The 15934-nt window shown below is 41.8% G+C and overlaps 1 protein-coding gene across 7 annotated transcripts in view; it reads left to right on the forward strand.

The window, feature by feature from the left end:
* MTSS1 (MTSS I-BAR domain containing 1) overlaps positions 1-15934 on the forward strand; it is a 128911-nt gene that overhangs the window by 19177 nt on the left and 93800 nt on the right. For all 7 annotated transcript variants that reach the window (XM_082046480.1, XM_082046472.1, XM_082046475.1 and 4 more), the window contains one exon: positions 1312-1385. In XM_082046480.1, coding sequence (XP_081902606.1) covers positions 1312-1385 — 74 coding nt within the window. The remainder of the gene's footprint in view (positions 1-1311; positions 1386-15934) is intronic.

The following is a 15934-nucleotide window of genomic DNA, read 5'->3' on the forward strand; positions in this document are numbered from 1 at the left end:
TCTTTTGTGCTGTCAGAAGGCCACTTACTGTGCTGCCAGTTTTGTCTTGTGTATCTTGAGCATATTTGGAGTGAGATTTGCATAAAATCTGACCTAATTAAGCAGTCCTGTGGTCTTTTTGGCTGAGGATCGGCTTTCCTGCAGGTCTCCTGGGTTTTTCTGAGGTTAGGAAGGAGCTCTTGAAACAAAATGAAATTGATGGTCCTCCTTCAGGACTTCGTTTGGAGAGGCTGAGTGTGACCATCAGGAGAGGAAATCAGAGTTACTTGTAGAAAAGATGTGCAGAAAGAGAACCATGAGGTACCTGTGGAGAGGGCACAGTTGTGCTCTACCTGTAGAGCCCTGGCCTACTTCCACTTAAATTGGGTCAACCAGACTTAAACCATCAGAAGTCTGGTACTGACCTGAGGTGTTTAGAACTCTAGGGACTGCTTATGTAGAACAAACATATTTGCAAAAATGGAACACACATTTGCTGTCCGTTTGAATGGACCTGTGGTCTGTAGGTGCTTTCCAAACCTGGAGGGAGATGGGGCTGGTGGGCTTGACACTTTGGATTGTGGAGTCTCAGATTGCTGCGGTTACCTCTCAGGAAGGGACCTGCTTGGAGGAGCACTGGATCAGAAAGGGTTTTCATTTGTTTTGATTATTTGGGGAGTTTGGAGGTTGTGTTTTTGTGGGTGTGTTGTTTGTGGTTTGTGTGTTTGTTTATTTTTCTTCCAAGTGGAGGTTTTTTTTTTCTTTGCCTTTTTTTTCCATTTGCCCAAGAACTCCTGACCAATCTCATTTGCCCCAAGTTGCTATTTTCTGTTTCAAGGGTTGATCATGCTCCTCAGACGAGAAATTGAGGAAAGCGTTTGGCCAGGATCCTACTTAAAAGGAAGGTCCTGCATGCTTATTCTTAAAATATACATGTTCCCTGGAAACAGCAGTGGCTGTAATTTGTACACTAATGGGTGCAGTATAATGTATGTTAGATTTGTTTTTCATGTTTAACTGCTTAATATTAGTTCATCAGAGGAAATCAGCTAGAAGGGGGATGGCTGTGCTCTTTTGAAACAGCACCTGTCCTGTGCAATTCACAGCACGGAATTAGCGTGGCTGCCTCCAAGTCCATAGTGCTCACACAAAGCGAGGAAGGGATTAAGAAATGAAGGAGGGAAAAGGCTAAATTCAGATATAAAAGAGGATATTTTTTGTGGCCTCTGCAAGTTCACAGGGGTATTCTTTATAAGCCTAAATGTTTTTGGCAATAATTAAATAGGCAGCAATGAGACACTGCTAATGTTTTGTTATCTGTATGCATTTCAGGACTACAGTAGTAGCAGCTGCTGCCTTCTTGGATGCCTTTCAGAAAGTGGCTGACATGGCTACTAATACACGTGGTAAGCAGATGTGTCAATATTGAGTTTAACAGAGTGCTGTGTGGTTTATACCATTTGTCGTAATAAAAAAAAGTCTAACTTGTTACATTGAGAAGCAGATCTGTGAGACATCTGTTAGATGGACTTGCGCTTTGCAGAAGCGGCACGTGAAAAAGGAAGTAATCTTTACTGAAAAAAATGCTAGAAACCTGTAATTTAAATGTGTCATCAGTCATGTGAACACTTCTTAATTACCATTTGAATTATATGTTGATGAATAATATTTTAGAATGCAAGATTTACTGAAATCTGTATTCACTTATGCTTCTGTACCTTAAGTAAATGTAAAAGGCTTGATATTCAGCTGGTATAAATGAGCATGGGACTGCTGAAGTTAAAGCTGATACGGCTGATGCTGTGGCCTTTGGGATCTATATATAATGATGATAGTAGCCTGGACTTGTATTTTTGAGGAAAATCTTTGCTTGGCCTTGAAGTCTGCCATGACTGGTCAAAATTAACTTCCCTGGGCTGTGGGCTTCTCTGGGTAACAGCTTAAGCTTGTTGGTGAGTACAGAGGCCAAAGTAGCACAGCTGGCAGTCTTTCCAGGCTGCTGAGTTGGAAGGCAACAAAACAAAAGGCTGCTTCTCTCTGATGTTGGATGCCCAGTGACCAAGACATCGCGTGCAGATGTCCCTGCAGCAGTGGGACTTTCCCCATGGTCGCTGTGTCCCTGGGCTCTGTTGCTGAAGAGTAAATCCAAAGTGCATGTGTTACTGCTGAGTGAGTGGCTCTTGGTCACCTCTAACCTTAGGGGTTTCATAACATTTTTGTTTTAAGTCCTGAAGTGTCCTTGGCATTTGATTTGGAGAGTGAGAAAATAATATTGCTAATGTAAAGAGTGTGCATTTCCATTAACAGTGCGCAAGCTCAGCCAGACTTCAGTTTCCCTCCATTTCTGGCTAAGAGAAGTAGTAGCAGCTGCTGGTGCAAGTATTGAACCATAGAATGACAAGAGGGAACAGTATATTTTTCCTTTTTAAAGCTAATATTTACATTCTGATAAGAAGTTCCTCATTATATGCATACCTTCTGTAAATTATGGGTAATCTATTCATGTAAAATAATAAACCACTCCAGAGAGTGGAATAAACTAAGGATGAGACCCAAGGCAGAACTTACCTTGGATTTCTACTGTGTCTTTCCTCAGAGCATGCTCCCTTCTATTTCTTCTTTTTCCACCAAAGGGAAAACAAAGTAAACTGTACCAAAATCCTTGAGACTCATCTTCTGGCTGCACTGGCAGGCTTACAGAACTTGTATTCAGATACCAGAACGATTGCAGCTCTCCAAATCTCTGACAAAAATGGCTTGTGCAAGTTTTTGAAGGGTATTTTGCACTTTCTGCTGTATTATTTGGACCATGTCCAACAAGCGTCGTGTCTTGTCTCTTATCTCTTTGCACACATCCTTTACAAAAGGAGCTCTGTAAATCCAGGCCTGCCAAATTTGTATAGCTCCTCTGTTCTGTCTTTCTGCCTTCCCTGACTGGAAGGATAGAAGGGAATTTTGTTTTTATTTTTAGAAAGTGATGTTCTGGGCAAAGAATCAAAATTCCAAGCTAGTTGGTGGTTCTGATCTGCCTCCCAACCCAACTTCCACTTATGCTCATTCAGCTATTTACATATAAGTTGCCTGTTGCCTTGGAGCACCTCTAAGGTTGCACATTGGTCATTTAACAAATACAAATCCTTCTGGCTTGCTGTGGACAGGGGTAGAAGCCTGGCCCCATTGACGATGATGGCTAAACTCCCTATGACTTACTAGGGCACAACTTCAGGCAAATGTATTTTGCCTTTAGTATAAAGAACCATATTCAGAAAACAAAATCAAGCAGACTTAGCGTTTTTCTTCTCCAGTGTGGGGATTTTAATGGGCTCCCAGTTTTCCCTTTGAGGAGTTCTCTAACTTGGAACAGTTCTTTGTTAAATTTTGCCTCTCACTTACCCAGTTTATAAAATCATGTATTTGATTGTGTAATTGACCACCTGGCTGTGCTTCACACTGTTCAGAGGGTTCTCAATTAGCGGTTAATCAAAGTCAGCAAAGTTCATGTTCAGCTTCTGGGGATATACAAGGCTTGTGTAGCGCTTCCCATGACAAAGGCTGGGAGGGTTGGTGTATTTTAAATCCAAAGGCTGGTTGATCATTGCATGAGCCAAGTGCCTCTTCTGGGATATGTACATGAAAATACTGCAGCAGATGCCTGTTTCAGAGGGACAGTGTTTGTTCCATGTAGGATGACTGTAGTGCCATGAATGTGGGTGCTCCATTTGATTTGTAATTGCTTATAGTTTTACAGAAAGTGGCCTGTTATTTTTTTAAAACCCACTGATCTCACTGCTGAAAGAGTTTTATCAGTCAGCAGAATCGCTCTCTGGCTACTCTTTAATCTGTTTACATCAGCATTCGCTTTGAAAGAAGAAAAAGTGTTTACATGGATGTTCATGTTCACACACACGTCAGAGGGGATGATTACCTTTGCAGAGGCCAGGTGTTCAAGTATGACAGCTTATTTTCATCAACTCCAGTCCTTGTTCCAGCTGATATGTTTCTTTACCTCATTTACCATTACTGCTCTTCCCAAACATTGCCTTTTCCCTTTTGGTGCATCTTTCTTTCTATGTCATTTGCTTCCTTCTAATTCCGCAATGGTAGCAATGTTTATTTTCACGTTCCCATTTGTAGCTCAAATAGAGGGTATAACTGGAGCTCTGCCTATGGATAAAACCTGTGGTTGGATGAGCTGGAGAACCTGTACTTTGCTGTATTTTCCTCATTCTGTAGCTTCGGAGGTAGGAAAAGCCCTGAATGTGAAGTATCTGGTGCTTTGTGGTGACTCAATACACAGATGAATTTCCTGACCAGCTCATTTCAGCTTTTGCTTCCTTGTTTGTTGTCTCTCCATTTAGATGCTTATCAGCTCAAAGTTTAGTCTCTCTTTTTCCCTGAGCTTGGTTCCCTCAGTTCAACGCTTTTTGATTTTAGCCTCACAAGGAAAATCACAGTGAAGGTAGTTCTGATGCATCTGTCAGCAAAAGGTTTTATTTCTGTGGGTCCGGTCACATGAAAAACATCATTTGGATGGGGGACTCTGTCACCTTAGGTTGCTAATTCTCTAATAATGCTAGCTATATAGCAATGTGTCCTGTTTTCTACTGACACCCGAGATTTGTAAAGCCAAAATTCCTTCAGATGTTTTGACTTTTGAGCTCTGACAAGATTTGCACATGTATCTAGGAGTTTGTATTATTCAGGCTACATCTGTTTGGCACAAAGTCTGGCAGAACTTAATAGTCTGCAGTGGAATGTGGTGTTATTTTTCACTATGATTATTAAAGAGAATACTCACAAAATATTGAATTAAATAGGTACTTCAGGATACCCTTAAGCCTCAGTGAAGCTTCCTTTTTGGGAGGTGTGTGATTGTGAGTTTTTATCTGCATCAGTTCTAACTGAGGCATGAAAGAGATTTAAGTCTGATCTAATTTTACCTGATATTTTGTGCATTATTTTTTTTTCTCTTATGAAAGCAAGAACTATGCATCCCAAATATAAACATATATCACATATAAAAATATAATAAGTTGGATTTGAATGATACGAAAAATTAGGTTTGAAAATTGCTTTTCTTTTTGTGTGCTCGTATTCTTCTGTCTCTGCTGCATTTGAATGTCCTTTGTAGGTAAGTGCTAGAATCCAGGGACTTGACAAAGTAGGTGTGAAGCATAACTATCCTCATTGTGTTATGTGGGAGATTATTGTGAAGACATGCACACTTCTTTTGTATCTACTTAATACACTGTCAGCGGTTTCCGTGGAAAAAACCTGCCCCAGTCTTGCCTACCTGCATCTTCACAGGTGTAAATTAAAATTTATGGAGAGATGATCTAAAAGCTTTGATTTAGCATGAAGCTTAAAATTGATCTTCAAAGTGAGATTGTTAATGAGGCAGCTGATATCCACTCTTGTGGGTTTTTTTTTTTTCATTCATATTGAAGGGTTTTTACATATACATAGGTGTGTTTGATATTAGAAGATTAGTTAAATTACTTCAAGATATGTCTCAGAGTATCGCATGGCTTTCTTTGGCCAGTTGGATTCCATGGATTGTAATGCTCTTTGAAGTTGCCTTGTTTCAACTTGGCAAGCGCTACTGAAGGTATGTGTTCCCTGCCTTTGGTAATTTTGACATTGGTCATGCTGGTTGGTGCTATTTATGTTTTCCATCTCTTTCATTTCACGGATGTCTGGGAGGACTTTAAGGCAGTGCAGAGCTACCGACAAGAGTTTTAGGAAATTCCAGCTGAGGGTGCCTGGTGGGCAGAGAGGGTCTGAGGTTGGGGAGGGCAGAGCTGTGGAAGGTCAAGCAGCTACAAAGGGATACTGAGCAGACCTGGAAAACTGAGCAGACCTGGAAAACTGAGCAGATCTGGAAGCAGACCTCAGCCTGAGCCTGCATGGCACACAGCAGTGACAGGCTGCCAAAACCAGCATAGCCATTTTAATGTTACCCTTTTGAGGAGCAGCATATATCAGCCTGGAAGAAGTGCTGCATTTAAGTGTTTGTACTTTTTTCAGGTCACATGAAACACTATCAGCATGCAGAAATGTAAATATGGTTTAATGCTTTTACTTACAAAATTAAATCTGATTAATATCTACAAGTGTCTGCCTTCGGTAGCTCTTGTGCTGCAGTATTCATTGACTTCTCTTCATGTTTAATAAAGCTGCTTAAAAGAGTACCTTTGCTGCAGATCTGTGTTCCTGGGCAGACTCTGTGTCCGTGTTGCTCCAGCCATTGTGTGAGTGTATATGAGTAGTCCTTATTCTGGGTGTTTCGTTGTCACCTTAGCCAGGATATAAATGGTATGTATTGAAGTGGTTTTCCAAGGTGACAAACTGCATGAAGTGTTGCAGTGCTGGAATTAGCATCTCTTATCTCCCAAGTAAGTGCGCTTAGGCCTTCTGAACCCGTATCTCACTCACTGCAAATCAGGCACAGTATGATCCCAGGGATAAATCCTTGGGGGCCACAGCAAAATGTTATGGACTGTACCGAAAGGTTACTTTTTTTCCCCCCCCATGAGAATAAAACAAAGAAAGAGGGAACCTGGGGAGGGGAAGGAGACACCACAATCTATAGCAGTAGACCAAAAATCTTTTAAGTATTTTGGAAATAAATTCCTATGCTCCTGGCTATGGACTGAGGAGTTGTGATTATGATCTGTGCATAATTTCAGAATGAAAACAAAGCTGGGCACAAGAGGAAAGGGATTCTCATTGTCCAGTTCTTTTGTTTTTCTGACTCGTCTTTAACATCAGATGCTCATACTCAAATAACGAAACCTTTTTTTGAGCTTCCTGTTAGTTAAGATAAGACTTTATAATAAGCACTTATTCCTCCCATGGAGTCTTTGAAGTAAAATAATACAGTCCAGGCTTTTTCTTTGTGGATTTTCAAATATAACATAATCAGGAAGAAAATTATTTAAATGAACCATTCAGTCTTCCATTATACTTTCATGAAGATGATGCAAAACACAGGACCAATTCAAAATCGTTGGCAGACAATTTTGAAGCTGGATGCATATTACACATCTGTTGCATTTTGAGAAGTGGGACTTGGAAATGCTGCTTACAAGTGCTAAAACTACAAAACACACACGTAACAGGCAGTGCCTCATTATTCTCTGTTTCCATATTCCTGTCTTTTTCTACACAAGTAGCAAATGTCAGTCTGTGTCTTCTAACAAGTGTGGCACCCTGAGAACTCTGCTGCTGTTGTGAGCCCGTTTGACTGCAGCAGTCAGTATGGAATGAATATCTTCTATGCCCAAACGCAAGAAAAGTGGTTTGGTTATTGGCTAGTTTTTTATTTTGGGGGGGTTAAAAGGGCTGCTCTGCAGGTAAAACATTACCATTGCGTTTTCTTTGGGTGAGCGTGTCGGTTGCAGCATAAAGAAATATTATTGGTTTGATTTAGCCTTTTTCTTTTTCATCGAGGTCAAGACAAAATCTAGTTCGGCATCGTTGGCAACACTTGTGCTGCATTGATGCCCCTACCTAATGAGAAATTTCTAGGGCGATAGTTGAAAATAACCTCTACAGTAATTTATGTAGTCAGCTGTTCCTTGCTACGGTGCACAATACGATCCATAAGTAGAGTTTGTATTTGCCGTACAACTAAGTATCTTTTTTTGAGCCTAAGGTGCTTTGCTATGAGACTGAAGTGTTGTTAGGACAGGGATAAAGCTGCCAGGTGATTGTGTATGCGAACAGGAAATTTGAATGCAAGACTAACTTGTGTGAAAGAGAAAAATAAAAGGATGAGGGGGAAGAAGCAAATAAGCTGCTTTAATACTTCATCCAAGGAGTGGGCAGGTGTGTCGAGGTAGGAGTGGCTGGCCTTTTTTGTTTTCATGACGCGGTGTAAATCTACTCGCTATCATCTGAATCAGAAGTCTTTGGGAGTGTGGGGAGGGGGAACAGCAGAGTTAATTTTTTGGATACTCAGTTGTAGTTCTTCCTCTCACCTTCCTTAGGGAGCTGTATTGCTTTTAGTGGGATAGAATATGAGGTCCTGTTTTTTCTGCAGGCTTGGGATGGATGGATTGATTGTTGTTTGCAACTGCATGTTGACTTTGAATCTCTGTGGGCATCTTCATGCAGAGCATCTACGCTTCAGTAACTAATACTGGTTTTGTAGCTCCAAAGAGTTTTCTCAGTATTAGCTACAGAACCAAACTTTTGATGGCTTAAACAGTTTGGGAAATAATGATAAGTCATAAATGTGTCTGAGAATTTCCTTTGGATAATTTATGAAGTTAGAAGCAAAGATGCAAAAGCATCTTTTTGATAATGGAATGTGGATTTGGAAATGGAGGTTGAGGTTTTGGTTGGTGGTTGTTATTCCCAGTGTAGCACATGTTCCTGTGGTGGGAGATCCCCTTTCAGGCTAATTCAGGCAGCCTTTTGATGTGATAAATTTCTAGTTGGCACACAGCAACAGTTCTATAGTAACCACAACAAGAAAGTTATTGGAGATTTTTTTTTCTTATCTGTCACCAGTTGGATAGCAAAGGTAGCTGAAGATCTGTTTCCATTGCATTCTTTTTAGTATCTTATTTATTTACCAAGAGACAGAAAAGGAGGTAGTGTGTGCTGTGGGAGGAGAATTAAAATATCAGTTGAGGCTAAGCTTGGTTTCTGTAAAGTAGGGTAGTGCTTGTTGCCTTGTGGAGCGTGCCCGTGAGGTACTGCAGAGGCAGCGGAGCAGTTGTGCTTCTGCTGCCTCATCCCTTGTGCCTTGCAGCTGTCTTGAAATGCAGGTTGATCAGTTGTCCTCTTGTTGGTCACCTCGGAGGCGGCTTTCAAGAGAGAAAGTGTTGGTGAAGGATCAGGCTGGCGCTGTCAACTGGCTTCGTGTGAACTCAGCAGAGCTCTAGGGTGCAGGCGTGGACATGAGCAGAGTCCAAGCAGTTACCTCATGGAGGTAACAACTCCACCTTGTGGAGGGGGTTGGTCTCTTGTCTCAAGTAGCAAGTGATAGGACAAGAGGAAGTGGCCTCAAGTTGTACCAGGGAAGGTTCGGATTGGATGTTAGGAAAAAATTCTTCACGTAAAGGGTTGTCAGGTGTTGGAACAGGCTGCCCAGGGAAGTGGTGGAGTCACCATCCCTGGAGGTGTTTAAAAGGCGTTTAAACGAAGTTCTTAGGGACATGGTTTAGTGCTAGAGTTAGGCTATGGTTGGACTCAATGATCCTGAGTGTCTCTTCCAACTGAAATGATTCTGTGATTCTCAACCTCATTGCATCCCAGTCCATAGGGGCCTTGAACCACTTGTGGCATTTCTTTGTATCAGCAAGGCAGCTTGTGTGGAGGCTGTGGTAGAAAAATGTGCACTTTGACTTGGCATGTCTTCCCCAGCTCCCTAAGTTTGTCCCTACCCTGCCTGGGCAGAAGCTATGTTTGTTTGTAACAACATAAGAGGTATACAAAAAGTCAAATTACAAGCTCCAGCAGACTAATTTTGGATGGAGTGTCCAAAACAATGGAGCTGTGTCCAATCATTAACAGAAGCACCAGTGACATTTACATTGTCTAATGTTAATTTGTGAGGTGTTTTTCTCTTCTGCCTCCCTGAAGGATGCCCCTCCACGTGCTTTTGGAGGCGTCAGGACAGTAGATTGTATATGTTCACTCTGTGTGTGTCCATGCAAACTAGTGTTCTGCTGCCAGATGATTTACTCGGCGATATGATCCAGCTCATGTTTGCATACCTGCTGCTGCCAGGGAGGCAGTGCACGTTCGTGGTAATAATGAGGTCTTACTTAAAAATAGACCATCTTCCTTCATTTTCTTGTCCTTCTGTTTGCTCGATGATTTGTTGGGTGTTGTCAGCACAAATGTTTGTCCCTGTTGCTGTGCAAGCTGTTCACCCTTTCCCTCCTCCCCTATATGTCAGTTTTCGTCAGTGAGGCAGTTCCCTGCTCTTTTTTCACTGGTTGAGGTAGCAACACTTGTGCACCATCGAGGCTTACAGGCTCTGTTAGAGAGGTAGGGAAGAGTCCCTGCTGATTCTTCAATTTCACTAAAAAATGAGCATCTGCCTAGGACAAGAAGTGCATTGTGCTGCGTCTTCCTCTTCCACTCCCATGCCTGATGAAGTCCAACCTGTAGAACTACTTCTGAAAAGTTAAAATGATACAATTACATCGCTGTTTCACTTCAGGGCTCAGAGCCCTCCCCTTGCCTTTGTGCTTTTTACGGTGGTTTTCCCTACAAATTAATCCGTGACCTGCCCTCCATTCCGGTTGGTTTTTGGACAGCGTGGAGAGGAAAGGAAGATGGGCTGTTTCCAAAGGAGCTCTGGGCTGTGACCTGTCAGTATTTCCTGTGAAATGTTTGGACTGTGTGTACTTGTATTTGTATACGCCTAAATCTTTCTACAGCTCTCTGGTTTTTGCTTTTATTGTCGTTTTCACCTGCCCGTCTTGCATGTACAAACGAGTACATTTTCTGAGCTAATGAAGCCATTGAAAAATGCTGCAGCGTTTGCAGCAGCCACCCCAACACAGGCTTTGTGGAAACCACTTCAAAACTAATGGCGGTGGCAATTGCGTGCGTGGGAGGGGAGGAGAGCACGTTCATCTGCAGCGCCGTGGTGTCACAGGCTAGAAGAGGTCTGGGTTTGTACAATCAACCCCTGCAATTGTGGTGAAATTCTCCTCTCCTGCAGCATTTATTACTATGTAAAATTGAAATCTGCATGATCTCCTGCTGTGAGTGCCGGTGCCGAGGGACTGGTTTCTATAGTAACTAATATCAAGGAGCTGGCTGGGACTTCGCTTCGGAGCTGTATCTAAGCGGATTTTGAAGTTCAATGCAATCCTGTACGAGTATTTGATGACAAACAAGAAGTTGGGGATTGTGGCTGTCATTGCTACAGTAGTAGTGTGTGCATGTGCATTGAGGTCTCAAAATAGGCATTTTGCAAAACGTGGGAGTTGGAGATGAGGTGGGGAGGAGCCTTTTATTCCCCCCCTTTTTTTCCCAAGGGAGAGCTGCTGAATGAAAATACTGAAAAATACACCAATGTATGTTTGTTCTGGAGTCACTTCAGTGCAGCCTGGAGTGAAACACAAGCCTAGGAACTGGGTGCTTTTTCTCCCAAGAGTAGCAGCCATTGCTGTTGCCATTATTCTGTTTTGAAGCAGAGCTGGTGTTTGTTCTGCTAACCATGATAAATAGCTCTGTTAATGTGGTTTCATCTGCGGGACCAGCTTCTGCTGTCACTTAGGCCCAGACACGCCTACTAAATGTCCTTGTTTTGCGAGGTTAAGCGGGGAAAGGGATGGAGAGGGCTGAAGCTTGGTTTGTAGGTTGTAGTTTTCAGGGTGCCAGGCCGCACAGAGAGCCCAGTTTGCACAGATTGCAAGTAGTCCAGAAAGGCATAGAGGGATCAAGTGCATGAAAGTGATTTTTCATTTACAGTCACTTTCAAAGTAAAACTTGCATTGTGGTGGAGGTGGGTAAGAAATGCAGAGTAGTGGTTTCTGTCTGGAGAAGTCCCCTAAGTACGGAAATTTGACTTGGGCAGTCAGCAATAGTCTTTTGCCCGCCCCTCCAGTCCTTCCACTGAATTGTGTTGAGGCCAAGCTTGAACTGTAAAATAAATGATTGCCATGAGGCCTTTTCTATTAAAGTCTGTTCAGAGGGGTCATATATTTGATGCTTACGCATCAAAGTCTATAATAAAAAGTATAACAGTACCTTTTTTTTAATTGTTTCTGGATTAAGCTGGTTGCATCAAGAGAGGAGAGTAATGACGCATTTAAATAATCCAAGGTAAATTGACGCTGAGATATGACCAGATGAACAATTTGAGAAGCACTATTGGAAACTAGCTTTTGTGAGTATGACAGATTTTGCTGAGAAATCATCGACATACTTGTGTGGAAGTAAAAAGTCTCCCTTTCTTGCAAGCAGGTACTAAGCACAGTGCTTACAATGAAGTCTCAGGCTAAGAATTTGTTATATTTACACAATACAGTGATGCAAGTCTGAGACATTGAGTTGTTATAAATAAATTAAATCCAAGGTACATTTGCGAAATACTTCAAGTGCATATTGTGATGGATTATCCCTGTTTTTAATGTTTGTTCATTTTCTGCTACTCTGCAAAATCACTGGAGTCCAAAAGAGCACATTTCCTTTTAATGCTGTCATGGATGTGTATTCATTTTGAATCTAGGTTATCTTGCGAGGAGAATAGCAGCTCAGTGTGAGCGTTAGTAATGTTGGCTCAAAGGTAAAGAGTTCAGATGTAGCTCTTCTGCACCTACTGTGCAGGCAGGAGCCTTGGTTATAAATATAGTCAAGGAAATGTTTGAGCTATTAAGCTGAAGTTTAGCTTGCTGCTGGGGAGACAAGTGCTGTCACCGCGTATGTACTATGATGCAAAGCCCTCTCCAGACTGTGTGGTTCAAATGCACAATGTGCATTCAGGATGGATAATTGATTTAGACTAGCAGATAGTCTAAAGGCTCGCCTTAGTAGGAGCTACAAACTCCATGTTTCTCAAGCTATTTCCTCTGAAGTGCCTGCCTGTTTTCAGGCTTGTGGTTCTTTATGGTGTGTTTTCTTACTTAACATGGCTTCCAAAATCAGGAATGGGAGAAAAAGCTTGATCTGTGTTCCCAACTAGTGTGGAAGTGCAGAACTTCTGGTGTGCATTTGTAGAGATAGTGAAGAAGGTGATTGAGATGTTACTGCAGGGTGACTTTATGCACAGCGTAACTGAGCTTAAAGTTTAGACGCAAGTATTTTAAAACAAATGTACTTGTTAGAATAAAGCTTTCCTGTTAATGCTTTGTGTTGGAGTTAATGGCTTCTCTCACAGGGAAAAAGCTGGTGCCTTCAAAAGTGCATACAACCACCCATCTGCCCAGCATGAATATTGCCAAGGGACTTTTGAGCCAGAGTGGCAAGAAGTCCATCCTGTGCTCTGTGAAGAGGTTGGTTAATGAATGCTGAAGCATGGTCAGGTTAAAAAGCACAACTATTCAGTATCTTTTCCAAAGCTCCCTGTCTCTAATGTGCTCTTTCAACCGTTGCCTCTTCTGTTGAAAAAGGTCAGAATTTCAGCCTGTCTGGATCTCAGTCTCTGAGGTTGTGATTGTTGTGGATAAAGTGATGTATATTTTTGCGTTAATGCTTAACTTCTGTTTTCTTCAGGTTAGTTGCAGTTTGGTTCCGAGTGTTTTCATGTGTGATTTTTGTCAAGAAAAGGAAGCTGGACTCAAAATCTGTGCCCTCTCGGTCTACCCATAAGCTGGAGAGTGTGTATGAATATCTTTCGCTTTCTTTAAGAGAAAAGGTCTCTTAGATGAAACATACTCAGCATGTAAAAAGCTTCTTGTGACCAATGGGAGTAAACATTAAATATTAATGATACAGCTTTAAGTTGCATGGAAACAAACTGGGGCAAGTCAGTTCATTTTACCTTTGATTCACTGCTTCCAACAGTTGCAAAGACAAAAGGTTGAAGGGACATAAGGCAAATATGAGTCTCTTCTGTTAGATCTTTCTTGTAGTGACATATTTTGCCCCAAACAATAGCTTCAGTGTGTAGATACACAGAATTTATAATTTCCAAGTGTAACTTGGATTTTTTGTTTTTTAAAGCAAGCAATGCAATGCAAGCAAAGCAGTGCAATAACAGCAATTTACATAATTGCAATTATTTCTAGTTAAAGGGAGATTTAGTTCTAGTTAAAGGGAGAATAAAATAAAGACTTCCAAGAATAGCCCTGGATTGTAGAGGTTTCAACATCCCCTGGGATCGAGGTGTGAAGGGGTAGTTTGACCACAAGACTTGGATGTCAAACATTACCAGGCACATCTGTTTTCAGTGACCTATTTATAGCAATGAGAATGTCTTCTGGTCTTAACATCTGTAAAGTTTGTGCAATTTCTTTAATTATTTGTTGTTTTGGAGATCCAGCACAGGATGCCATGGCACTCCTGCAACTCTGGAATTCCTGCCACCTAATTTCTTACGATGCGTGGGATCCCAGATATTCTGCTTTGCATATCCAGAACTCCCCTAAAACATACTGGGGCTGAACAGGTGCTCACAGGATCTTGAGGGCAACTGCTTTTGGTTGGTTGGTTTTGGTAAACAGACTGAAATAACTGTTGTTTCCCAGTTTTTCATAGGTCTGTCTAGACTCCCCTGTCTGGTTCAGTTAGTTCTGCTTTGCAGAGTGCAGCTCTTGTTTTTATTGGAAAGAGGCTTACCTGTGGTTTTTTGTTTTCAACTTCTGTGGGACTCTGTGCTTTTTCCCTTCTGTCTGTGGCACTCCATGTTTCTTGCAGCATTTTCGGTGTATTTGCGCTAAGTTGGATGACTCAGAAATCTGCAACTTGAAGAATAGCGTGGTTTCGCAAGAGGACCGGTAATAACAAGAGATGAACAAGATAAAGTGTTCTTGATTGTTTGAGTGGGGTTAGGCCTAGCTACAGTTTTGTTACTCTTCCTTGATCCCTAAAAACCTCGGCTGCTCTTCTTATAACACATACAGACTTTTCTCAGTGGTTGTATAGGAAGGATTAAGGCAGACAAACTTGTTTCTGCCATGTAAAGAAGGTGTCAAACTAGACAATCCTGAAAGCCTTGTTTTTTAAAGTTCTACTTCCCTGGCCATATTAGTTCAGGTTTTAATAACATGATATTTAGATTTCTTAAATGCACTATATTTGATCAAAGACCTTTCCACGCACCAGTGAACGCTTCGCTTACAGTAATTTACCTCCTCTTTTGTTTTCTGTTAACTTATTTTAGATTTCAATTCTGTAGGTAGAGCTGAAACTCTTTCTAGGATATTTTAAAAAGGTCTACAGGGAGTTTGCGTTGTGGGAAGAGTTGTCAAAGCCATCTCACTAGTTCGAGCTATGATGAAAACCATTTTAATATTTTTATAAGGCTATTTTTAGACTGTTATGCTGAAGGAAGAGTAGGAGTAGAGTTGCTTTGGCAGGAACGTGCGGAACAGCATCTCTAGTTCAGATGGATATGTTCTCAATATAACTTACCAGTTAATTAAATCTGTTTGGGAGGATCTCTGAGGGAGCACTGAACAGCAATGACCTCAGATAATTTAAATATCGGTGAACCACCGTAGTATGGATAACTGGATGGGTAGATCTTGGAGAAAAAGTAGCTTCTAAGCTTAAAAAAAAGGCCTCTTGGGTTATCCTTAATAGCCATCTAGTGCATAATTCAGATCTGTTTTTTTAAAGCGTTAGGGTGAAACATAATTAGAGGATAAGTTATTCCAGTTACATGTCTGAGATGACAAGTTCGGCCCAGTTGATGAGAGAACTGTGCTTTGATAAGTAGAGGTGAGCGGATGAACGGTGCTGGACTTGTCCCTGCCAGTTGGGGGTTTACGGATGGAAAGCATCAGGCCAGGAAGCCCCTCGGTTCCTTGTCTCCCAGCCTTTTTGCTTTTTAGCCAACTGAATGCTTCTCTGTCCTGCAGACAGGGAGCAGCCAGTCTGGCTTCACAAACCCTCTTTCCTGGTCATCTGCTTCACCTTGGTTTTGAAATATGTCTGGCTGCAGCCTCGTGCTGCGGGCCACAAAAGAAAAACTCAGCTTTGATTTGAGTTTCATCTTGCAGTGGCTGGTCTGGGTCTGCAGGAGAAGCTGTACCAGGGTTTCAAAGCATTGAAGTGATTCACAGCTAATTTTCTTTTTAAGGACCAGAAGGACCATTAGATCATCTAACCTGATTATCTCTGGAGGACTGGTCAGGGCTTAGTCCGCTGCCAGCGCGGTGCTGGACGCAGCCGTGGCTGCAGCCCTGCGGCAGAGAGACGCGTGGGAACAGGCTGCGGCTGTGGAGTCACGGGTGTGCTGGAAAATCCTCCGACTGCATCTTTTTTGTATAAAAATACATGTAAAAAATGTTAACCGAGCTAGTACCCACAAGAAGTCTTG

This window comes from Streptopelia decaocto, assembly GCF_964273445.1.
Source record: "Streptopelia decaocto genome assembly, chromosome: 2".
In the NCBI taxonomy this organism is placed as follows: Eukaryota; Metazoa; Chordata; class Aves; order Columbiformes; family Columbidae; genus Streptopelia; species Streptopelia decaocto.